Source organism: Triturus cristatus, chromosome 1_1, assembly GCF_964204655.1.
Source record: "Triturus cristatus chromosome 1_1, aTriCri1.1, whole genome shotgun sequence".
Lineage (NCBI taxonomy): Eukaryota > Metazoa > Chordata > Amphibia > Caudata > Salamandridae > Triturus > Triturus cristatus.
Genome location: NC_140579.1, coordinates 47,499,105 through 47,524,731, shown reverse-complemented (window position 1 = coordinate 47,524,731; position 25,627 = coordinate 47,499,105). Strand labels below are relative to the sequence as shown.

General features: G+C 50.9%; 1 protein-coding gene across 8 annotated transcripts in view; it reads right to left on the bottom strand.

Annotated features, from left to right (window-relative positions):
• LOC146869330 (RNA helicase MOV-10-like) overlaps nt 1–25,627 on the bottom strand; it is a 614,726-nt gene that overhangs the window by 18,918 nt on the left and 570,181 nt on the right. For all 8 annotated transcript variants that reach the window (XM_085650280.1, XM_085650264.1, XM_085650271.1 and 5 more), the window contains one exon: nt 19,139–19,260. In XM_085650280.1, coding sequence (XP_085506406.1) covers nt 19,139–19,260 — 122 coding nt within the window. The remainder of the gene's footprint in view (nt 1–19,138; nt 19,261–25,627) is intronic.

The following is a 25,627-nucleotide window of genomic DNA, read 5'->3' as shown; positions in this document are numbered from 1 at the left end:
AGTCCGGTGCACCCAGTCCTCCCAGATGGTACGGTAAAACTAATATCTGCCAATTAACCCGCGCCTGCTTACCCGCCCAAGCTAGCTTAAGCATTAACGTAGTGAAGCGACTAAAGAAAACCCTTGGTAGGACCATTGGGATATTAGTAAACAGAAACAGAAGGCACGGCAGCACCACCATTTTCATTATGGATATCCTTCCCAGTAGGGATAGTGGAAGTTTTATCCACCGTTCAACATCATCTTCAAGCTTACTATAAGTAACACCGTAGTTCTCTCTGAACAATATGTCAGGATCTGTGTGTACTCTAACGCCCAAGTACCTCACCGCCTCTGTAGTACAATGCAGAGGGTACTCTGGGACTATGCGGGGGGGTGTTAGTAGTAAGCGGGAAGATAATGGATTTGGGCCAATTTACTTGGAGACCAGACAAAGCGCCAAAACGGACCACATCTCGCAAGACTGTAGCCAGGTTTCTAACATACAGAAGGGTGTCATCTGCGTAGGTAGAAAGTATAATGTTATAGTGTGGATAGTTGAGACCTCGGTGCTGATGGTACTCTCGGAGCGCGGACGCAAGCGGCTCCGCTACCAGCGCATATAGCAACGGAGATAAGGGACAACCTTGTTGTGTGCCTCTCGTGATACGTATGGGCTCGGTGACTATATTTCCTATCTTAATCCTGGCCATAGGTTACAAAGCGTGCCTAGCAATTGTAAAAAGGTAGGGCTGACACCCATCCTAGTCCAAACCTGCGTCATGAAGGGCCATTCAACAGAGTCGAATGCCTTCTCTAAATCAAGAAAGACTGCTGACAACTTATCTTTGCATTATTAGCATTAGTGGTGGTGAAAGGGGATGTGGCTTGTGCATGGGGGCAGCGCTTCCCCCACAGCTGGATGAATGGAGACGGGGAATGGACCTCTACATGGAGGCAGAAAGGGTTGCATATACAGCGAGGGGGTGCCCCCAGAAGTTCCATAAGGTACGGGGGAAATGGAGGAAGTATCATGAAGTATCATGGTCTGGATGGGGGTTTGGACCCTGAATAGCAAAGGGTGGGCCTCTTCGAAACTTACTGCGGTCGAACACGGAGTGCTATGGAACGTGTGTAATAGACTATGGGGGAGGACAGGCGGAGAGGGGAGTAGACTCCCAAATAGGTCACCGGCTCCAGAGCTGATTCTTTGGTGGGTTTATGTTATGGACAAGAGGCTATGGCAGGCAGGCGGGGGAGGGGGAGGGTATTTGGGTGCGAGAGTGACCATCTGTAACACGTTGGTTGTTTGGTTGAAAATGCAAATAAAAATATTTCACAAAAAAAAAAAAAGAAAGACTGCTATTGCTGACGTTTCTGGCCTAGTGTGCTGTAATGCCCCGAAAACCATGTGCAGGTTGTATGTCAAGTTCCTGCCTGGGACGAATCCGGCTTGCTCTGGCGCGACCAACAGCGGGACCAAGGGGACCAGTCGATTTGCTAAAATTTTGGCGAAGATTTTCGTGTCAACATTTAGCAATGACAGCGGGCGGTAAGAGGCACATTCCTCCGGAGGTTTGCCAGGTTTGAGTAACGCAACTATAACCGCCTCGGTCATTGAGGGTGGCATTGTGCCCGTGACACACATCGTCGAACAGGGTGGTCAGCTGCGGCAATAGTTGGTCGAGAAAAGCCCTGTAGAAAGAGACTGTAAGCCCATCAGACTCAGGGGCACTACCCGCTCGCATACCAGAAAGAGCCAGTAGGATTTCGTCATGTTCTATTGGTCTCATGAGGAACTCCCTGTGCATGTTGGTAAGCCACGGAAGTCGTATGTGTGATAAGTAGTCTAGTATCTCATCATCTGAAGTCGCACTACGTGTGGAATACAAGTCAGTATAATATTGGTGGAATCTGTCCGCCACATCAGAGACCTCCGTTAAGAGCTCTCCTTCCGCAGATCTAACCTCAGCCACTATTATCTTATCCCTTTTTTTCCCTAATCAATTGGGCCAGGACAGACCCCGGTCTTTCGCTCTCACTATACCTGCGAGCTGTGGCGTATTTGCCCATATGCTTAATTTCGTCATCCGCTGTTGTGTGGTATGACTCCAGCAGTTCCGAAAGTTCCGTCTTGACAAAGTCCCTTGGATCTATCAATAGTAATTGGGGTGACAGATAGAGCTCCTGAGGCGGAAGCCGGGAGCGGGGAATCCTTTTAATCATTTTAAAAATTGTGGTTTTAATCTCGTTTTACTCTTGCACGTAATAACGTGAATTTACCTGACTTGCATCCCGCGGTGTTGGCGCCATTCCAGGGAAGCCCCTCGCTCCTGGACACGCCCACTGACGCTCGGCCACGCCCCCTCCCACACTATTTAAATCGCGCCGTCTCACAGCGCGTATTGGTGACAGATAGAGCTCCTGAGGCGGAAGCCGGGAGCGGGGAATCCTTTTAATCATTTTAAAAATTGTGGTTTTAATCTCGTTTTACTCTTGCACGTAATAACGTGAATTTACCTGACTTGCATCCCGCGGTGTTGGCGCCATTCCAGGGAAGCCCCTCGCTCCTGGACACGCCCACTGACGCTCGGCCACGCCCCCTCCCACACTATTTAAATCGCGCCGTCTCACAGCGCGTATTGGTGACAGATAGAGCTCCTGAGGCGGAAGCCGGGAGCGGGGAATCCTTTTAATCATTTTAAAAATTGTGGTTTTAATCTCGTTTTACTCTTGCACGTAATAACGTGAATTTACCTGACTTGCATCCCGCGGTGTTGGCGCCATTCCAGGGAAGCCCCTCGCTCCTGGACACGCCCACTGACGCTCGGCCACGCCCCCTCCCACACTATTTAAATCGCGCCGTCTCACAGCGCGTATTGGTGACAGATAGAGCTCCTGAGGCGGAAGCCGGGAGCGGGGAATCCTTTTAATCATTTTAAAAATTGTGGTTTTAATCTCGTTTTACTCTTGCACGTAATAACGTGAATTTACCTGACTTGCATCCCGCGGTGTTGGCGCCATTCCAGGGAAGCCCCTCGCTCCTGGACACGCCCACTGACGCTCGGCCACGCCCCCTCCCACACTATTTAAATCGCGCCGTCTCACAGCGCGTATTGGTGACAGATAGAGCTCCTGAGGCGGAAGCCGGGAGCGGGGAATCCTTTTAATCATTTTAAAAATTGTGGTTTTAATCTCGTTTTACTCTTGCACGTAATAACGTGAATTTACCTGACTTGCATCCCGCGGTGTTGGCGCCATTCCAGGGAAGCCCCTCGCTCCTGGACACGCCCACTGACGCTCGGCCACGCCCCCTCCCACACTATTTAAATCGCGCCGTCTCACAGCGCGTATTGGTGACAGATAGAGCTCCTGAGGCGGAAGCCGGGAGCGGGGAATCCTTTTAATCATTTTAAAAATTGTGGTTTTAATCTCGTTTTACTCTTGCACGTAATAACGTGAATTTACCTGACTTGCATCCCGCGGTGTTGGCGCCATTCCAGGGAAGCCCCTCGCTCCTGGACACGCCCACTGACGCTCGGCCACGCCCCCTCCCACACTATTTAAATCGCGCCGTCTCACAGCGCGTATTGGTGACAGATAGAGCTCCTGAGGCGGAAGCCGGGAGCGGGGAATCCTTTTAATCATTTTAAAAATTGTGGTTTTAATCTCGTTTTACTCTTGCACGTAATAACGTGAATTTACCTGACTTGCATCCCGCGGTGTTGGCGCCATTCCAGGGAAGCCCCTCGCTCCTGGACACGCCCACTGACGCTCGGCCACGCCCCCTCCCACACTATTTAAATCGCGCCGTCTCACAGCGCGTATTGGTGACAGATAGAGCTCCTGAGGCGGAAGCCGGGAGCGGGGAATCCTTTTAATCATTTTAAAAATTGTGGTTTTAATCTCGTTTTACTCTTGCACGTAATAACGTGAATTTACCTGACTTGCATCCCGCGGTGTTGGCGCCATTCCAGGGAAGCCCCTCGCTCCTGGACACGCCCACTGACGCTCGGCCACGCCCCCTCCCACACTATTTAAATCGCGCCGTCTCACAGCGCGTATTGGTGACAGATAGAGCTCCTGAGGCGGAAGCCGGGAGCGGGGAATCCTTTTAATCATTTTAAAAATTGTGGTTTTAATCTCGTTTTACTCTTGCACGTAATAACGTGAATTTACCTGACTTGCATCCCGCGGTGTTGGCGCCATTCCAGGGAAGCCCCTCGCTCCTGGACACGCCCACTGACGCTCGGCCACACCCCCTCTCACACACCTTAAAGGATGTGTTGCCTCCGACCGCGCAGCGGACGCGCGCAGCGGGCGCGCCGCTGGCGCGCCGAAGGCGCGCCAAAGGCAAGCCCGTCTGCGCCCGTCCGCGCACGATCGGGCCCAGGGCCAGACCCTATGGCGGTCCTTCCAACTACAAAGGTAAGCTATTCTCGTAGAGAGCTACTTAGCCTTAGACCTAGAAAGACCAGTACATGCTACACTCCGCAAGACCCGAACCTTCCCTACCTCAGCTGCAGCAATTGCAAACCGACAAAGCTACTCCTCCACAAATCCCCGGTCCCACCGCCTGCCCTCAAAATGGCGACACTCAATTGCAGATCGCTCCCGAAGCATGCCCTGCATATTAATCATCTCATGGTCGATCTAAACTTGGACATACTCTTCCTGACAGAAACTTGGATCACTGAGCATTCCAATTCCGACATGGTACTGGCTCTCCCCCCTGGCTTTCTCATCTTGTCCCAACCACGCCCTATAGGTAGAGGTGGTGGTATTGCCATCATTTTTAGGGACCACCTCGCCTGCCGAACCAACACGATGGCAACCCCGGATTCAGAGAGCTGTTTCTTCACTTTTCAGCTTACTCCGACCAGCTCCCTGTCAGGTCTTCTGGTGTACCGACCTCCTGGCCACTTCGCCCCCTTCGCAGCTTCCCTCTTGGAAATCGTTTCCTCCTCAGCCCACCTTTCATCAAACTTCCTCATAACAGGTGACCTCAACATACACTTTGACGACCCGCTGGATACAGGGGCGGCCGAGCTTATCCGCGACCTGGCATCGCATGGCCTTCTCCTTGCCAACACTGGTCCAACACATGTTAAAGGGCACCTTCTCGACCCAGTCTTTGCGAACATCCCCTCCCTCCAATTTATTCACTCCCAACCTCTTCCATGGACGGACCATTTTCTGATCACTTTCCACATTCCTGGGGCCACCAAGAAACCCCACAAAGCCCCCATCTTCACTGAAGATAGATCGTGGGCCAAACTCTCTGCGGTGGACTGGTCCATAGCTCTGGACTCTTCTACCCCGAGCCTTGCGGTTGACCCGTCCGATGCTGATACCCAAGTAAGAAGCTGGCTCTCCTCTTCCCTCGATAGCTTGATTCCCATAAAAAGTCGGCAGATCAAAGATAGGACAATGGGCCATGCCCTGTGGTACACCCCGGAACTTCGAGACCTCCGCAAGGAATGCAAAAGAGCGGTAAGACTTTGGAGGAAAGACTGGCTACATAGTAATAAAGATACCTACAACATAGCGGTAAGACGCTACAAATCGGCCATCAAACTAGCCAAAACCACCTTCTACGACAATAGAATTAAAAACGCGACCAATTCGGCCAAAGAATCCTTCCTGATAGTCAAGGAACTGCTCAACACCCCCTCACATCTCGCTGCCTCCCCTCCCCCACCGGACAGATGCAAGGACTTAGCCTCTTACTTCGACTCCAAAATCACGCGGATCTTGGAGTCCCTTCCCCCAATCAGCCCCCTCTTCCCGGTTGAGGCAGACGCCGGCTCCACCAGCCCACGGTTGTCTTCCTTTAGAGGAGTCTCCCTCGATGAGGTCACCACCACGCTGGCCAAAATGAGAAGTGGATCCCCCCTGGACCCGGCGCCCGTCAGATTCTTAAAAACCGTTTCTCCCAGCACTTCACCCACCATTAGGGATCTGATTAACACATCTCTTGCCCAAGGCACAGTGCCCTCCTCTTGGAAGAGCGCAGTTGTCAAGGCCCTGCTGAAAAAGCCCAATTTGAACCCGGACGATATGGCAAACTATAGACCCATCTCGCTCCTCCCCTGCTTCAGCAAGGTGGCTGAGAAATTAGTCAACATACAACTCTCCCAATTCCTCGAAACAAATAAAATTCTACGTCAGTCACAAACCGGATTCCGGCCGGGCCACGGCACAGACACCGCACTCCTCTCCGTCATCGAGGAGGCTAGGTGTATCTTGGATTCAGGAGGATCAGTGGCGATGATCCTCCTGGACCTCAGTGCCGCTTTCGACACGGTGGACCACCGTGTTCTCCTCCATCGCCTGGCCAAGGCAGGAATTGTGGGAACGGCACTTGCTTGGATCAAATCCTTCCTCTCAGGTCGGTCATTTCAGGTGTGGGACGGCAACTCCCGCTCAGACCCCCTTCCGCTCACATGTGGTGTGCCCCAGGGGTCCTCGCTTAGTCCCACCCTGTTTAATGTGTACATGGCCCCGTTAGAGGATGTGGTTACCCCCTATGGGATAAAAATAGTCAATTATGCTGACGACACCCAACTCGTCGTCTCTCTTTCCCAGCTGGACAATAACCCTAAAATCCTTCTTAACTGCCTTCAAGACATACACACCTGGATGTGTGAATCATCGCTGAAGTTGAACGGGACAAAAACAGAAATCATGCTTCTGGGCAACAAATGGTCCTCCGTCCCTCCTTCAGTCTGGCCGGATTCCTTCGGGGACATCCCCACTCCTAAGACAGAAATTAAAACACTGGGCTTCTGGCTGGAGCAGGACCTCTCCTTGAAGACCCAGGCAGTCAAGACCGCGGGGATCTGCTTTGGCCTTCTCCGCTCAATTCGTAAAATCCTCCCCCTCCTACCACCCATATCTAGGAAACTTCTAGTTCAAGGGCTCATCCTAGCTCGTCTGGACTACGGGAACGCCGCCTACCTCGGCGCTCCTGACTCCACCCTGGCCAAACTCCAGCGTGCACAAAACGCCGCGGCGAGACTTATTCTCAACCTCCCTCCCAGAGCCCCGACTACACTGGCCCTCAAATCTCTGCACTGGCTTCCGGTCCGACAGCGAGTTGAGTTTAAGGCCATGTGCATCACGCACAAACTCATCAATGGGGCCGGACCTGCCGCCCTCAAAGATATGATTACACCTTATAAAGCTCACAGAAACCTTCGCTCGGACAACGAACATCTGGCCACAGTCCCAAGATTCAAAAAGTCGCGTACCGGTGGCCGCCGCTTCTCGGTTAAGGCCGCCTCTAACTGGAACGCTCTCCCTCGCCTGCTGCGCCTGGAATCTAGTCACGCACTTTTCCGCAAAAAACTCAAAACCCTCCTCTTCCCCAAATAGTTCCTGGTTTCCGCCCGTCCTGGATCTTACACGCATATAGCGCGGGGATGCCCTCGGGTCACCAGGCGCTCTATAAATCTCAAAATAAATAAATAAAATAGTCGCCTCTCTAACGTGCTGATTTTCCCTTCAAGGTCAGACAGCCGTTTACGCATGGAGCGAAGTACACCAGAGTGCTTTGATATCGTGAACCCTCTAATCTAGACCTTAAAGGTCTCCCAGACCACTTGGTAATCCTCTACAGAGCCCACATTAGTATAAAAAAACACAGGGATAAGCGTGAGCGAGGATTTTGGATTGACCCAAGTGAGGACTCCACGTGCGTGTGTGGTGAATCCTGCGTTGTGTATCTTGCCATGTAACCCTCTGCTACGTAACATAGTTAAGTTGGGTGGGAGATGGGTCTCCTGTAGTAATGCGATGTCTTTCACATGTCGTGTCAGAAACGAAAGGACTTTACAAACCTTTCTGTGATCGTTTAGCTCCCTAACATTCCATGTTAATGTTCTAATAGTATCCGTCCCGGTAGCCCTATTACCTACAGGAGAGTGCGTCATGTTGTCAGTGTGTGTTGCCATGTCGCAATGTGAAGTATCACATTCCAAGAACATATCACATGTGAACAACCATGATTGAATATCCCATAGTCTGAGTCTCAAAAACGTCCCTCCCCCCACCCACATCAGGTCCCCCCCAACTGTGGCCTGATGGAAAGCACCCCCAACACTCCCCAAACAACCCATCCCACCACACAACAAACTCAATGCAGTTACCCCAATGGCATGCTGCCCACCTCCCCCCAACTAGTTAACGTGACTAAACTTTCCCCTGGTGTGATTCACGCATGGGCGGATGTTGCTCGCTAGCTTATAGGAAAAAACTGCCTAGCCCATGTAGAGCCTCGCCCCACACACCGTCTAAACCATAGTGTACAACTACATGTCTGGATGAACCACCGAGTCCTCAAATGGCAGGGGGTCCATATCGTATATGCCTGGGCACCCAACAAGCAGGTAGGGGCTAGGATATGCTAAATCAGTCCAAGATTCCCCATAAGAGATCCTCAAATGCAGACGCCCAACAAGATCATGTGGGTGGCCCTCCACCCCCCCAATAGCCCTCGTGGAGAGGGGGGACACCGCAGTGACAACATGTTACCACCTGTACTAGTTCCCAAACTTCTCTCCTATGCCCCCAACTGCCCAACTACTTGTTACGGTCTGCATCTCTGAATTACAGGACACGAATCACAACAATCCCGATACCCAGCCCAGTCCTAGCATGATACTCATTGTCTGCAGGCGGTACTCTGGCGTGAGTCCCCAGAGGCGGGCGCAGACCCAGGGAGCAATGTGTCCTTTCCACCACAAACATGGATGAGAAGACATCGTCAACTAGTAGAGATATGAGGAGTTTTTCTATGAATAGTTCCATGTTGCCTGTGGGGGTATTTTCCGGAAGTCCTGTGATTCGGAGATTACAGCGTGGTGAGCGCGCTTCTAAATCCTCTGTTTTATCTTGCAGGACCCTCCTCACTCTGTCTAGTTGCTTATGCTCGGCGTCCAGGGTGGTTTGCGACCATTCCATCTCAGTAATCCTGCGCTCGGACACATCGAGACGCTCAACGTGCTCATCTAGTCTTTCCACCATGCGATCCATTCTATAGGACAGGGCATCCATCTTAGTGCCCAGCGAGGTGATACCACTCTGCAAACTTCTCCATTGCGATCAGCATGCCCCGAATGTCCTGGTGTGTCTCCTCAGCAGAGTGTCCATGCATGCTGGCCTCGTCTTCAGTGGTGGTGTCATGAGACTTCGATGGCTTTTGATGGAACAAGAGCTTCGGCTGAGACCTGTCTGTTCTTCCCATTCTAGTCGTTTCCAAGCACCGCTACGCAAGCTGCAGGGCGCAAGTCAGGCTTGAGGCGCAGTTATAGTGGTCCGCGTGTCCAGATATAGCCTCCTCAGGACTCTATAAGGTTGCCGTGGTATTACTCAGCAGACCGGATATATCCTCGCACCTGTGAGCTATGTCTCAAGCCTGCGTCGTTTGATCAGGCCTGCTCCGTGGGGCAATCTCGGCACAAGCGTGTATAAGGATGCGGACTCCTCAATGTCGAACCACCGGCCCCCACAGTCAAGCGCCAACACCTCCTCCGCACCCTCACCACCCTTCGACTCCAGTGGTAAGGTGGGTACCTGGTTGTCTCCGTGTGGCCGCTCCTACTAGTGAACCATGGGGGTGGGGGGGAGGTGGGGGGAAGACCATCTGGCAGCAACCCATAGCTGTGCTCCTAGCAGATAACCCCAGCGAGGCCGCGTTCACCTGCCACTACAGCGCGGGACCGGGCAGGCAGCGCCGGGTGGAGGCCCGCCCCAGCTTTCCAGGCTTTAGGGACTGCCCGAGGTGGATGCGTGACGATCCCTCGCCGCACAGACGCAGGCCAACCCTTCTGGGTGTCACCCCCTCGATTGCGTGGAGCACCCACTCGAGATGTGGCACTCACTGGCCTAAGCGCTCACTGGTGATGCGGCCGCACAGATGTAGCCCCAACGCTCAGGATCGTAATGGCGGAGCAGGTCGCTTCAAGCCATTAAGTCGCAGCCCCGCGGGGGAGCCGGGAATCTAATTCTGTCCCCCTCAGTTATCTCCGGTTACGGTAAGGCACCAGGCGCCCAGACATGCAACACCAGGCGGGCGTTCTTTCGCCAGTCTTCTCACCTGGTCTCCGCTACTTTGTTGCAGCTCAGCGAGCGCCCTGTATTTGTGCCGCTACGGCGCTCTTCCGCCACAGATGGAGGCCCTGCTCTCCAGGTAAATTCTCGGTCCGAGAACTGCTCCGCACGCCTCGGGGCGGGGGTTTGTCACCAGCGCCGTCACCTCAAATCAGGTCCAGAAGCGTTGCACTCCCAAGCACCGGAGTGCGGGTCACCGCGCCGCACCACCAGGGGATCTCGGACCGGCTAGGCCGTCACATGCAGTCTTCCGCAGCTTCGCAATGAACGATCGCACCAGGACTGGGATCGGCACTGTACTTTCCGGATCTCTTCCGGTAACCGGGACGCGCTTTGAGGCTCAATTTAATGCGTGTAGTTGTCGGATAATTGAATGGTAGTTCCACGGTGTATCGGAACTCGCAGCTCAAGTGGCCATCTTGATCACGAGCAAGCTCCGCCCCCCCAACTCGAGGAATACTTTTACAGGCAGATGACAATGCTTACAATCCAAGACTCTGCTGCAGTTGTCTGGCGCTCTAATGTTATACAGAACTGTCCCAACAGATAAAGGCAGTTAAAACATCCCTTCAGAGCACCACAGAGGGTGCTCATGTTAAGCACTGCAATCACTCAATTCGGGCTTATGCTACATAATGCGCCAACAACAAACATGACAGAAAAAAAAAATGCAATTTTGATAGTGGAACAATATCACAAAGAATGTGAAAATGTGTTAAAAGTTCCACCAACTGAAACAGAGTTAAACAAGCATGTTTTGAATGCGTGCAGCCAGGGGACAACATGTGGTCCTGGTGCAACTCCACCTGCTGAGCCATTTAAATCATGGCCATAGTGCCTGCAAGATAGCTGCATTTGTGACGGCCTGTTTAGTAGTAAAATATAGCAATATTCTGTGTTTAGTGAAGTTCTGACAGTTTCTAGGGCTGGTGCCACTACACCTGCTGCACCATTCAAAACATTACCCTATTGCCTGCAATGTAACTCCACTTGTGGCTGACCATTTAGTAGTAACATTTTGGGAATAGAGCTGTTCCTAGAGCTTTGGGGCCCAGTGTAATTGCACCTGCTGCACCATTCAAATCATGACCCCTACTGCCTGCAAGCTAACTGCACGTGACTGCCTGCTTAGTTAAATACAGCAATATTTGGTGATCACAGGAGTTCTGACGACTTTTGGCCCCAGTGCCACTGCACCTGCTGCACTATTTAAATCATGACCCTAGAGCCTGCAAGATTACCAATTGTGACTGCCTGTTCAGTTGTAAAATATAGCAATAATCAGTGTTTATCGGGGTGCCTAGAGCTTTTGGTCCCGGTGCCACAGCACCTGATGCACAATTCAAATCATGACCGTAATGCCTGCTAGATAACTGCACTTATGACTGCCTGTTTAGTGGTAACATTTAGTAATAATTTGTGTTTAGTGTGGTCTCTAGAACTTTTGACCATGGTGCCACTGCACCTACTGCACCATTAAAATCATGCCCCTTTTAACTGCAAGATAATTGCATTTATGACTGCCTGTTCAGTAGTAAAATATAGCAATATTTGGTGTTTAGAGGGGTTCCTAGAGCTTTGGTCCCAGATGTAACTGCACCTGTTGCACCATTGAAATCATGGCCCTAATGCCTGCAAAGTAACTGCACATTTTACTGCCAATTTGGTAGTAACATTTACAATAATCTGTGTTTAGTGGGGTCCCTAGAGATTTTGGCCACAGTGCCCATGCACTGGCTAAAGCATTTAAATGAAGCCCCTTTTAACTGCAATGTATCTCTGACTGCCTGTTTAGGAGTCAGATATAGTAATATTAAGTGTCTAAAAAGTAAACAGTGTGCAGCTTTAACAAAAAGAAATAAAGTTCAAACCACCAACAAGGTTGGAAATGAGTAGCTAGGCCACAGGACACTGATGAAAGAAACAGAAGGGAGAACAGGCTACAACCATTAGAAACGGAGGAAAGTAATCAGACAAGCATACAGACCAAAAGTCCCTTTAAAGATATATTAAAATAATGGATTTCACAAGCACAACCCAAGAGCTGTGCAGGCGAAACCTAAAAAACGAGCACTGGTATTTTTCGCTTCTGATAGGTTTTTCTGAAATGAACACTGATCTTCAGAAAATAAATATTTGTAGCAGTATATATTTTTTGCATGCACGCAGTTATTACTAGAAAGAATATCTCTGCATGTTTCTACACATTTCAAACTACAGTTTTTTCTTTATCTGACATACATTAAACGGATTCAAATATCTTTTGGGCAAAAAAAATGTTACTCCTATTTACACTTGTGATTTTTAAACAATATTCGTACAATGATTTTTATCTGTGAATCTCTGCACATGGATAACTCTAAATAAACATTTCACATATTATCAAAATCCCATACAAGCAATTTTTAAAAAAACAGTCAATCAAACCAATGCTCATGCAAATATAGTAAAAGCACTTTGCTTTACTATATTTGTATGAGCATTGGTTTGATTACTGTTTAAAAAACAAACAAAAAAAAAAATCAGTGTAGGAATATTGTGATTTTTCATCAACAAGTAGGAGGAATGACAAAGGATACCTTAAGTTTTTGATTTACATCTCAGTACAAGATTGATCGATTAACATTTTTTATAAAATATTGATATGGAGTCTGTGGTTCTGTATACAAGGAATATGCTACTTACCAGTATGCATCTGTTCTTGGCATGTAGAGCTGCAGATCAACACACTTGTGCATAGATCGCCATCTGGTGTTGGGCCCGGATGTTTGCAGTTTGTTTTTCCTCTTGGAAAGTCTTTGGAAGTCACGAGGTAGGTGACTCCTCCTTTGGATCGTATTGCGCATGGGCTTCGGCTCCATCCTCAGATTGTTTTTCGCCAGCAGGGAAAGATGGAGCGTAGTAATAACAGTGAAGATGCCCATGTGTGTGCTATCTAAATAAGATAAACTGGGACAGATACAGGTAGCCGGGGAGGCGGGTGGGCGTGTGTAGATCTGCAGCGCTACATGCCAAGAACAGATGCATACTGGTAAGTAGCATATTTTGTTCGAGGCATATGAGCTGCAGATTACACACTTGTGCATAGATTATATAGCAGTACCCACCGTTAGCGGCGACCACCCGTATCTGTTGCAGTGGTTGGAAATAATGTTTTGAGTACTGCCTGGCCCACACTAGCTTGTTGCTTAGTTTGCACATCTACACAATAGTGTTTTGTGAAAGTGTGCGGTGTTGACCATGTAGCTGCTTTGCAGATATCATCTAATGGGATGTTCCCTAAGAATGCCATGGAAGCCCCTATTTTTCGTGTAGAATGGGCTTTCGGGGGAATGGATAGCGTTCACTTTGCTTTATGGTAGCAGATTTGAATGCATTTTACAATCCACCTAGCTATCCCTGATTTTGAGATGGGGTTGCCTTTGTGTGGTGGAGAGAAACAAACAAACAGTTGTTTGGTCTTACGGAAAGGTTGTGTTCTTTGAATGTAGTAGAGTAATGCTCGTTTGACATCCAGTGTGTGAAGAGCCCTTTCTGCAACGGTCTGTGGTTGCGGGAAAAATACTGGTAGTTCTACTGTTTGGTTTAGATGAAAAGGAGAAACGACTTTAGGAAGGAATTTTGGTGTCGGTACGGAGAACAACCTTGTTGTGGTGCATTTGGAGAAAAGGTTCCTGAATGGTAAGTGCTTGTATCTCACTGACCCTTCTAAGGGAAGTGATGGCTACAAGAAAAGCGGTTTTCCATGTTAGGAATTGTAGTTCGCATTTGTGCAGAGGTTCGAAGGGAGGCCCCATTAGCCTTGTGAGAACGATATTTAAGTTCCACACAGGTGAGGGTAACACTCTGGGGGGAATTATTCTTTTAAGGCCTTCCATGAAGGCTTTAATGGCAGGTACTCTAAAGAGTGATAGATGTTGCCTGTTTTGTAGGTAAGCTGCAATAGCTGCGAGGTGTAGTCGAATGGACGTATAGGCTAGATTGCACCTTTGTAGGTGGAGTAAGTAGCCTATGATGTGTTGAATGGACACGTCCAGTGGATTGATGGTGTTATGGCAATAAACAACAAAACGTTTCCACTTGGCGGCGTAGCACGCTCTAGTGGTAGGTCTTCTAGCTTCTCTGATGATGTTCATACAGTCAGGGGGAAGATTTAGGTACCCGAATTCTAGGATTTCAGAAGCCAGATCGCAAGGTTGAGCTGTGCTGGGTCCGGGTGTTTGATCTCTCCATGGTTCTGGGTTAAGAGGTGTGGAGAGAGGTGTAGTTTTTGGTGCGGTACTACAGATAGTTCCAGCAGTGTGGTGTACCACGGTTGTCTGGCCCAAGTTGGAGCTACCAATATTAGTATGAGGGAGTGTTGTTGTAGTTTGCACACCACTAGTGGAATGAGTGGGAGAGGCAGAAAAGCGTACGCAAATCTGCCTGACCAGTTCATCTATATCGCATTTCCTTTGGACAATGGGTGTGGGTATCTGGCGGCGAAGCTTGGGCATTTGGCGTCTTCGTGGGTGGCGAAGAGGTCTATCTGTGGATGCCACCACATTTGAAAGTACGGGTGAAGAACTTGCAGGTGAAGCTCCCACTCGTGGATTTGTTGTGTCTGCCTGCTGAGCAGATCTGCCACTGTGTTTTGGACTCCTGGGACATGCTGAGCTAGGAGAAAGATTTTCTGGGGTATTGCCCATCTCCATATGCTCTGTGCTAGTTGAGAGAGCTGTGGAGTGTGTGTGCCGCCTTGTTTTTGAATAGAATACATGGCTGTCATGTTGTCTGTGCGGATCAGGACTGCCTTGCCTGAAATTTGGGTTTGAAAAGATTTTAGGGCTAAGAAGATTGCTAGTAACTCCAGATGGTTGATATGGAGTAACTTTTGTTGAGGTGTCCACTTGCCCTGTGTGGTGAGATGTAGTAGATGAGCTCCCCAGCCGGAGAGCGATGCGTCCATTGTCAGTACTATTTGAGGAACCGGGTCCAGGAACGATCGACCTTTGGAAATGTTTGTGGTGTTCCACCACTGCAGAGAGCGATGGGTGCGACCGTCTACCAACACCAGATCTGTTAATTGACCCTGGGCCTGGTTCCATTGGTGTGCTAAGCACTCTTGGAGAGGACGCATCTGGAGTCTTGCGTGAGGTACTATGAAGATGCAAGAGGCCATCATCCCTATTAGTTGCATAAACACTCGAGCTGGAAGGGAGTGTTGTGCTATGAATTTTGTGCGTAGAGCTTGAATGCTTGCAATCCTGGCAGGATTGGGGTAGGCTAGCGCTCTTGAGGTGTCTATGGTGGCACCGAGGTATTGTTTTATGTGGGATGGTTGTAGATGGGACTTCTGGTGGTTTACTGTGAAGCCCAGTTGGTGGAGTAGTTGAATGGTGGTGGACGTGTGTTGTACACACTGATTGTATGACCTGGCTTTTATCAGCCAGTCGTCTAAGTATGGGAAGACGTGGATGTGTTGTCTTCGCAAATGTGCTGCCACCACTGCTAGGCACTTGGTGAATACCCTTGGCGCTGTTGTGACTCCGAACGGGAGCACTTTTAATTGGTAGTGTTGTCCGTCCACTACAAATCTGAGGTACTTCCGGTGAGCTTTGTGCACTGGAATGTGGAAATAAGCGTCTTTTAGGTCTAAAGTGGTCAAAAAGTCGTTTTGGGAGAGGAGTGGAAGTACCTGCTGAAGCGTCACCATATGAAAATGGTCTGAGTATATGTATGTGTTTAGGGGCCGGAGATCTAGGATGGGTCGCAGAGTCTTGTCCCTTTTTGGTATGAGGAAATATAGGGAGTAGACTCCCATATTTTGTTGGTTGGTAGGAACGGGTTCTATTGCCTGTTTCTGTAGGAGGGAGATTACCTCCTGCTTAGATGTTCTTGTGACATTGGGCGCTGCCTGGGGGGAATGTTTGGGGGGGTAGATATTAGTTCTAGGCAGTAGCCTGACCGAATTATCTGTGTTACCCCTTTGTCTGAGGTGATGGTAGCCCAGACAGGAAAGAAATGTTGGAGTCTGCCTCCGACCGGAGTTGAATGGTCTGGGGGGTGCGGGGGGGGAGGGGGGGGGGGGGGAAGTCATTGTGTAGGCGGTGTGGCAGAGCGGGCGTTGTTTGTTTTGCCTTTGCCTTTATTATTGTTCCCCCTATAGCCGCCTCTTTGATAACCCCTTGTGAAGGTGGACTGAGTAGGGGATTTGTATGAAGTGAACGCAGTGTCTGAGGAGTAGCCTCTAGACGTACTTCGAAAGGAAGAGCGGCGAAAGGAGCGTCTAGGAGGGTGTGACTGTAAGGCTCCCATGGATTTCACCGTATCCGTATCCTTCTTCATTGTTTCTAGGGCCTCATCCACTTTTGGGCCAAATAGATGTTCCTGGTCAAAGGGATGGTTAAGGATGGAGGCTTGTACCTCCGGTTTAAACCCCGATATTCTTAGCCAAGCATGGCGACGGAGGAGGACGCTGGTATTGATGGCCCTGGAAGCTGTCTGCTGCATCTAGGGCACAACGTATAGAGGTGTTAGTAATAGTCTTACCCTCTTGAATTAGTTCGTTGGCCCTAGCTTTATATTTTTCAGGGAGGTGGTGCATTATGCTTTCTTACTCGTCATAATGTGCCCTGTCATATCTGGCCAATAGCGCTTGAGTATTGGCGATACGCCACATATTGGCTGCTTGTGACGCAGTAAGCTTCCCTGATGCATCCAGTAGTTTTGACTCTGTCAGGTGGTGGTGCTTCGCCTGACGCTGGGAATTTGCCCGTTTACGGGCAGTGGATACCACTAGAGAATCTAGTGCAGCTGGCCCTCTGATGTAGGAGGGATCTGTGGGGGCAGCTTTGTATTTTTTCTCGACGCGCCGGTTAATGACCCTGGCCCTAACTGGGTCCTTAAAAACTTCTGGCGCATGCTTTACCACTCCTTTGAGCATAGGTAATATGGAGGTAGACCTATGTGTGGTGTCGAATGTGTCGAGGAGGAAATCTTCCTCCACGGGGTCGGTATGCAAGTCTACCCCGTGATAGTGTGCCGGTCTTTGCAGTAGATGGTGGAACCCCAATGAGTCTTCCGGTGGAGATGGTCTGGAGGGGTAAAGATCATCTTGTGGGACGTTGGGGATATCCGGGATATTGTAATCGTCCCATGGGTCTGGGGATCCTGTAGGGGTGGGGTCCCCTGTGGGTAGGTCCTGGGGCACATCCCCCTATGTTATCATATGGGTCCCCATGATCATCATCGTGTGGAGAAGGGGTGGGAGAACGATGAGGTTGGGGTGGAGAAGGCGGAGGTGGGGAAGGTGAAGGAGGTGGAAGAGGTGGGGAAGGTATTCTGAACGGAGAGGTAGCAGAGTCCTTCCTCTTTGGAGGTGGAGCAGGCTTCTCCAAATGTCTCTTTTTGGTAGAGAGTGTCAAATGTCCAGTTTTTGGATCCTTGGTGAGTGTTTTTTGCAAGGGATCCGGTGTAAATAAGTCCGGTGAGGCTGGTCGGTCCGTCGGTGCCGGAGGCGTCAGGGCCGTTAGCTTTTTAGACTTTTCTGTACCGGTTTGTTGTTTGGAAACCGGTTTGGGAACCTCCGGACGCTTGGTCGGCACCGAGATGGGTTTCGGCCTCGAAGTGTCGGTGTCGGTGGCCTTGTGTGCTTTGGTCGGCACCGAAGGTGGTGTCGGTGCCTAAGAGCTGTGTTTCGACCCCGGGTGCTTCGGTGCGGGGCTCGGTGTCGATATGGGAGTCAGCTTCTTTTTCGGTGCCGAAGCGTGTTATCGGCACCGACGATAGGCTGGCTCGAGCCCATGCCGCCGGAAGGCTTGCTTGGCTTCTTTACCGGGCCCGAAGGTGCAGTGTTGGAAGCAGTGTCATTGGTCTTGCCTAGGCCCGGAGGCGAAGGTGTGACCGGAGCCTTTTTCGGTGCCGGCAGGGGTGTGGGGGGGGAGGGGGATCAGTACTCACGACCCTCTGGCCGAGGTGATGTCCTCCACATCTGAGTCGTCGGCTTCGGAAGCGCTGACGAGCCCTCGTCGGTGTAATGCTCTGGAGCGTCGATGCCTTCTCCGAAGATGACGTCCGGAATCGTCGTCGAGGAGTGCGCCATAGTTCTTCTGGCTCTTCGGTCCCGAATAGTCTTTTTGGACCGGAAGGACTTACTCGTCAGACAGTCTCGAGCCTCGTGTTCAGGGGAGAGGCAGAGGTTGCATACCTCGTGGAGATCGGTGTGGGGAAATTTGGACCCACATCGAGGGCACTTTTTAAATGGAGTCCTTTCCATTAGCCAGAACCGGAGCTTGGAGAGGCCCGAAGGCCGCCGTTGACGACCGGAACCGAAGGTCTGTGCCGATGAGAAGGCGCGTCGAGTGGGGGAGATCGCGATCGAAACAATACCGCGGTTTGGGGTGTGGATTGCGTGTCGATCGTCGAACTGGAAGCTGTTCGGAACCGGAGTGCGAAGATTACATCCGAGCCCGATGGCGGAAAAAAACAATCTGAGGATGGAGCCGAAGCCCATGCGCAATACGATCCAAAGGAGGAGTCACCGACCTCGTGACTTCCAAAGACTTTCCAAGAGGAAAAACAAACTGCAAACATCCGGGCCCAACACCAGATGGCGATCTATGCACAAGTGTGTAATCTGCAGCTCATATGCCTCGAACATATCAATTATTGTGATTCAGCGTTACATGAATATAAAAGGAACATTTTTTAATAAAGGAGGAGACACTTTTGCAAAAAACAGGTTTTATGCATATTGAGTATGTATGCATGAATGTGATAATAGAAGAACAATAGGGGTGTTCCACAATATTGAATGAATAAGCACATGAGGGACAATAGTTTTTTTTCCGGTTATTTGAACCCAGTTCCCTTTGTCCGTTTGAAGGGTTACTCTCTATTAGTTTAGGTACACACCGAAAATGGAAACAGCTCCCATTTAAATTCAATGTGAAATTCTCCTCTATTGATACTGGGCAGGTAACGAGGTTAGTTAACCAAGAGTCAATACTTCAGTATGAAATAACATGATGGCATGTTTACTATGTTACAACGTACTAGGTTTTACCTGGTGGCTCTGTATTTAAATTGAGAGCACTCAATCGTTCTGCAAGATCATCCTCTGCCATGTCATCTTCCTGGTATGGGAACCCAGTGTAACCTCCTTTATCGCTACAGTACTTAAGAAATCTGTTGAAGAAAAGATTCAAAATATGTGATACAACCAACACAAGTTCCAGGCATTGCTACACAAGGGAAGTCCACTCATTTACAGTACTCTGATCGCTGCCAGGAACATGCAAAAAAACTGGCTACATAATACAACCCCACTTATGAGAGCCATCATACACCAGAAAAGCTCTGTTTTGCTCAACTGCAAGTAGAATATATGCATTGCCTATAATCAACAATAAAAACCACGCTTCATGTTAAGCTTTCATACCAATATGTAGGTATTGACTTATGTAGTCTGTAAGCAAACGTGTTAGAGCACCAACGTTTTATACTCAGTGATTTCATAAAAAGTCTGATCATCATCAACAAAAGACCTAGTCAATTTGAATGTTACTTGAAGAATCAAAGATCTATGTCTCTCAAAGACCATTTCCATGCTGCATGGTGTTCATCGGGGTGATATAGTAGTTGTGTTTAAAGATTAAGGGCCTTATTACGACTTTAGCGGTCCTACAGGGGACGGTGCAATGCGCCATCCGCTGTAGAACCGCTATTAGAAAGTGAATTATTAATGCCACTGAAACAATAAAGGGCTCAAAATAGGTCTCAGAAAATGATTCCCATGCTCAACCCTTGGTAGCTTGACTGCGAGCAGGGAGGCTGAACTTAAAAGACAGGAATGTAAAGCATTTAAAAACACCAATTCAGTAAACAATTAAGACAACACACAATAAAAATCCAAAACCAATTTATAAAAATAGGTAATATTGTAGTCTTCAAAATGACACCAAACATGACAAAATACAATGTAGGGAAATGGAGATAGGAATTTTTAAAGATTTCGAACTGTATAGCATATAGAAACATATAGCGCCGATTGGGACATCTAGTCGTGCTGGACCGAGACAAGGTCAAAGTTTCAGGCCAACCGCGATGGAGCCCTGCACGGCTACCCCTCGCGGTAGGCCTCAGTCAAAGTTTTAACCTTCTGACTTAGAAACTTTTCTGAAGCTTTTCTTCTTGGGGTCCCTCGAAGCTCTCAGCCAGTCCGGAGTCGGTGAGGGTTCGCCCGCTGGCTTGCCTTGCAATGAGCTCCCGGCCAAACTTATGGAAGTCAGACCTACGGAGCCTTCCAGCGGGACAAACCAGAGATCCAGGCCAGCTCACAGTTGAAGGTGGGTGGCTTGACTCTTGCGGTTGGTCCTGGTCACCTTTCTACGTTCAGATTTATACATTTTCACTGAGCTTTTTGTCCTGGGGTCCCTCGATGCTCTTTACCAGGCTGGATTCAGTGACAGTTTGCCAGCTTAGGTTTCTACCAACTCCTGCTCAAACTCTGGAAGTCGGACCTACGGAGCTTTTCAGCAGGACGAACCTCGTGGGCAGGCCGGCTTGCGATTGAGGGTCGACGGCTTGGCTGGCCAGGTAAAGTTGGTCCACTTATGGAGCTTTGTTTCAAAGTTGCTCCAAACGTTTTCAAACTTCTGGAACATCTTTCTAAAGTTTCTTTGAGGGTCCCATAGTTCCCAAAACGTAGTCCAAGGATCTGGAAGCACCAAGATGGTCCTGAAAGTTTGGGACTTCAATTCTCACAATCCACTTGGACAAACCCTTAAAAATCCACTGGTAGTACTCTAGGCTGGGGATTCTTGGTGGTAATGGTCCAGGTGAGCTTTTTTAACATTCAACTTAAAGGAAGTCCACCATGATTTTAGTGGTCAGTCATTGGCCGATGATACGGGTAAGCATTTGTTTGTTGACAAATTTGTCGCCAGTATGTTACCCGGAAATAGCTAGTCGCTTAAAGGCCAGCAAGATTTCTTGGACTACATCTTCCCCAGTTTCCCTTTTGACTATGGCCCAATATTATGAACGACAGGAACAGGAAGCGACAGGCAGGGAGGATAAGAAGGTTAAGGAATTAAAGACAAAAGTTATGTTGGCTCAAGTATATGGTCCACCATTTAGGGGAGGTGGAAGAGGCGGACGTGCAATGTATACACCTGGGGTGCCCCCTCTCCCTTGAGCAAATTTGTCCCCTGATCAGTGTACTTATTGTAAAGAGACTGGGCATTGGTGTTCTGAGGGCCCTCTTCTGCGAGGTCAGCAGTACCAGCGGGGAAAGGGAAGTATGAGAGGACACCCAGGGAATTCAGGAAGCAGGGGAGGTACAGGAGCTTGCCCCAGATTTGAAGCAGTTGAACAAGGACCAAATTACTCGAATACTTTTGATAGACGAAATCAATATCAAATGTCTGATTATTCTGCTGATGCCCTTGCAGATTCCGATTATGCATCGGGATGCCTAGGATGGGGTAAGGAACCGGTTGAGGGGCCAGTAGATCAAATGGGTGCTTATGTTGATGCAAACGTCTTGGGATCTACTGATCGGTTTCTGGTTAATACAGGGGCTACCCGTAGTGCTCTGTCTAAAAAATTGGTTCCTAGGGCTCCCCTGTCCGGCACAATGATAACATCGATAGGATTCAATGGGACACCTACACCTAGCCCGTTTTCACAGCCACTTGAATTCGGACTTGACAAATTCACTGCAGCATGTCCATTTTTGCTTTCCCCTAACACGCCAGACAACATTGTGGGTATCGATATGCTTAAATATTTTCGTGCTACAAAACGTTGTTCTCCGGAAGGTGTGCTTGTTATTTTAAATAACAGTTATCCAATGGTTGAGAGAGCCTGTCTTATCAATGAGGATGCAGCTCTGGCGTCCTTACCTAGTGTGAAGAAGGAGCACTGATATTGTTATCATTTCTTGCCTCCCATCATCACAAAGTCTCACGAAAGAAATTGCAATATTGTAGACAGCAGGTTACCTATTTAGATCACCTCCATTCTAAGGAGCGACATGCACTCACACCAGACCGTATTCAAACCATTCTAGACACTCCTCTACCCCGCACTCAGAAGGATGTTCGTGCACTGATTGGCCTCACTTCTTTTTGTAGGCAGTTTTTCGCACATTATTAAAACTTTGTGGGCCCTTTTGATTAAAGACACTCCGATGCCCCTACCATGGACTGATGAGTGCCAGAGCGCCTTAAAACAGTTACGCCACGCCCTTTGTTCTGCACCAGTATTAGGTACCCCAGACATGTTGATGAGTGACTATCTGTCCCAGTTAACTGACAGCTTGTCTTCTATTTATCAGCAGGTGCGGGAAGCTCTCCCTTTGTGAGCCCTGCTGTGCTGACAGATCATTGCGACATTTTGGTCACCGAGAGAGGATGAGCTGTGTCACCTAAAAGACCTGAGGAAGTCTTCCCGGACCACACGATCCTTGGTACATCTAGATATCTGCTTCGATCCAGGAAGAAAGACATTTCATCGCAAAAAGAGACTGTTTGAGCCACTGTCCTGGGTGGTTAAAGACTGACTGCAAAGGGGGGGTATGCCTTTTAGTGACTACTCGTCTCAACGTTAGTGAAGAAACCAAAGCCTGCCCAGGACCTTAGGGCATCAGCTATTTTGTTGTTTGCGGATGAAAATGAGCTCGCCTAAGAAGAAGGAGATCGCTGCGACAACGTGCAACGGGTGTACAATCTGCATCTTTGGTCTGACTTTGACTGCTGCCATCATCGCCACTGTAATGTGGGTAGTGAAGGAAGTAATGCCTGGAGCCTCCTTACCTAACATTACTGTTACATCACTTGCTGCAAAAGAGCACCATCATTTTGATTTGCTGCAACATGAACAGGGATACCAGCAAAATCTGAGAAACAAATCATTTCTTCAAATGTTGCATCAGAAACACCAGCTAAGCAATGCTACTAACTGTTGGGTTTGTGGCAAGATTCTTCCTCATCACAACATAAAAGTAATCCCGTTGGGGGCGCTAGGTGGCGCCAGCCAAGATGGCCGCGACGGTGTGAGGCTCCTGGCTGCCGGACCCCTCGTAGTCGCCCCACATCCGTGGATGCTGTCCTAGGCTGGATCCGCTGTCCGCCGAGTGTGGAGGTCCCGATACCCGACCCTCAGAGCGAGTTTGGCCTGTCTTGGTGCCTCCGGGGCTGAGTTGGACGGCCCGCAGCCCGCGCCGGCGCTCGGGAGGAATCCATCAGGCTCCCTGTGCGGCTCCATCCGCTGCGAGAGGCCCCGGCGCACCACGAGGGGCGAGGGCCGCACGATCCTCTCCAGCTGCTGCGGACCCGGAGGGCGGACGCGCTGCCCGTGCTGCTCCTTCCTGGCACCTACTTGGCGGCGGTGAGGCTTGTGTTGCTGCTGCCTCCCGGGGGGTGAGTCACCCTGGCCGCCCCGCCGTGCTCTCCTGACGACTCCCTGGCTGGCTGCATCTGGAGGTGGCGTAGGCGAAGAGCGGCTGCCCCGTGACCGGAGGAGCTGAGACCCTTTGATCTGCTTCTGAGGTGAGCTGGGGGAGGCGAGGCTCGACGGACGCTGCCCGGGGGTGGTGAGGCCCTTGTCGGCGGGCGGATCGGCCCGGGGCGGACGCTGCGGCCGGCGTGGGACGACCCCTCCTGTGCCCTTGATGTAGACCGGCGCGGACTGCGGTGGTGGCCCCCCTGGGGACCTGCCCCCCCAACTCGGGCACATGGCTGGCTGAGAGGGGTCTCCCCATCGTACCCTCTCTGGAGCCGCGTCTTGCCCCCCGGATCTCGGGGGGGTTGGGCTGTCGGCCCCTGACCTCCTGCTGCCTTGATCACACCGGCGTCCCGGTGGCCCCCCCCACAGTTCACCGTTGGGCACCAGTGCGGGCGGACATTCTGGTTGGTGGCCCCCCCCCGCCGTGGCGACAGCGATCTGGTCCGGATCCAACGGAGTGGCCGGGTTGCGCCCCCTGCTCCTTCCTTTCCCATCGCCCTCTCCGGCCTGGTGCAGGGGGCTGCCCCGTTGTTGAGCGGGGGCCGTCTGCCTGTGTTCCATCGGTCCGCCATGGGCAAGGAGAAGGGCCCCAAGTTGCCGGGCACTTCTCATCAGACGCGGATCGACCAGTTCGCCAGCTCGGACCCTCCGGGCGGGGGGGGGGGGGGCCTCGGCCCCGAATAAGGACCTGACTGTCATCCTCCAGGCCATTGATGCCTGGTGGGATGGTTGGGGAGGTGAAGGTTGATGTCGCGCTTTTACGGCAAGATCTCCGCAACGCCACAGCCCGCATTACGGAGGCGGAATCCCGGATCTCGACGGCGGAGGACAACATTCACTTGCTGCAGGATCAGGTCCGGGAGCTCACCACCCACTCCAAGGAACTGCACAGGCGGGCAGAAGATGCAGAAAATCGCGCCCGTCGCAACAACCTTCGCCTGGTGGGTTTTCGGGAGGGAGTGGAGTCTGGCCGTGCCGATGATTTCCTTGAGCAATGGTTCAAGTCCTGGATGCCGGAGACCGGGCTGTCGACTTGGTTCGTGGTGGAGAGGGCGCACCGGTCGCTGGCGGCCAGACCCCCCGTGGGGGCTCCCCCGCGCCCGTTTATCCTACGGATCCTCAACTTTCGGGACAGAGACGCTATCCTGCGGGAGGCACGAGTGCGTGGGCCTTTGACTTTTAACAACCACACCATTATGGTTTTTCCGGACTACACCCGGGAGGTCCAGGAGCAGCGCCGTTCCTACATGGATGTGAAGCAAAAGCTGCGCTCCCTGGGTCTTCAATACCAGCTCCAGTTCCCGGCCCGCCTTCGTGTTGTCTTCCAGGACAAGACACTGTTCTTTGATACCCCCGGGCAGCCTGGACTTGGCTCACTGAGGAGCGGCCTCTGCGCCCACCCGCGGGGGTGTCCTCCGCTGCGGGGTCCCGAGGCCGCGAGGCGCCCGTAACCCGACGACCACGGCGCAGGAAGCGCACGCAGTCCCGGCTGCGCCGAGGAGTGGCGACGATCCGGACCCGGTCCGCCAACGCTTCTGAGAGACGTGTGAGGGGCTCGTCGGCCTCCTCCGACGCTTCGTCTAGGGCGGCAGGGGGACCCCGGCGTTGCTGGTCGCCCAGGCCGGGGGGATCCCCTGTCCCTCTCACCGTACAGTCGGACTTGTCTGACCTTTCCCGCAGTCCTGCCCTGTGATGTGTGGTCTGCCCCGGGTGTCCACGGGGGGAGACGGACCTGTTCGAGGGCGGGGAGCAGGGGACTCTGCACTCTTATGCTTTCTCGCCACTACCTAGGCTGTATCACTGAAATCCGTACCTCTGGAGGGGTCCACTACGCTCTTATACCCGAGCATCTAAGCTTGGGGTCTTGTACCTGTTGGGGTTTGTTCGGGCGACAGATGCTTCCGTTTTCGAAGTGTAGGGTGGGGGGTGGGGGCCTGGGGTTGGGGGCCTGTTGGTTGTTTCTTTCTGGGGGAATGTTTTGTTTGGGTTGGATTTGTCTTTCTTTGAACGTCTTTTACTACACCACACTCAGTGCATTGCCGTG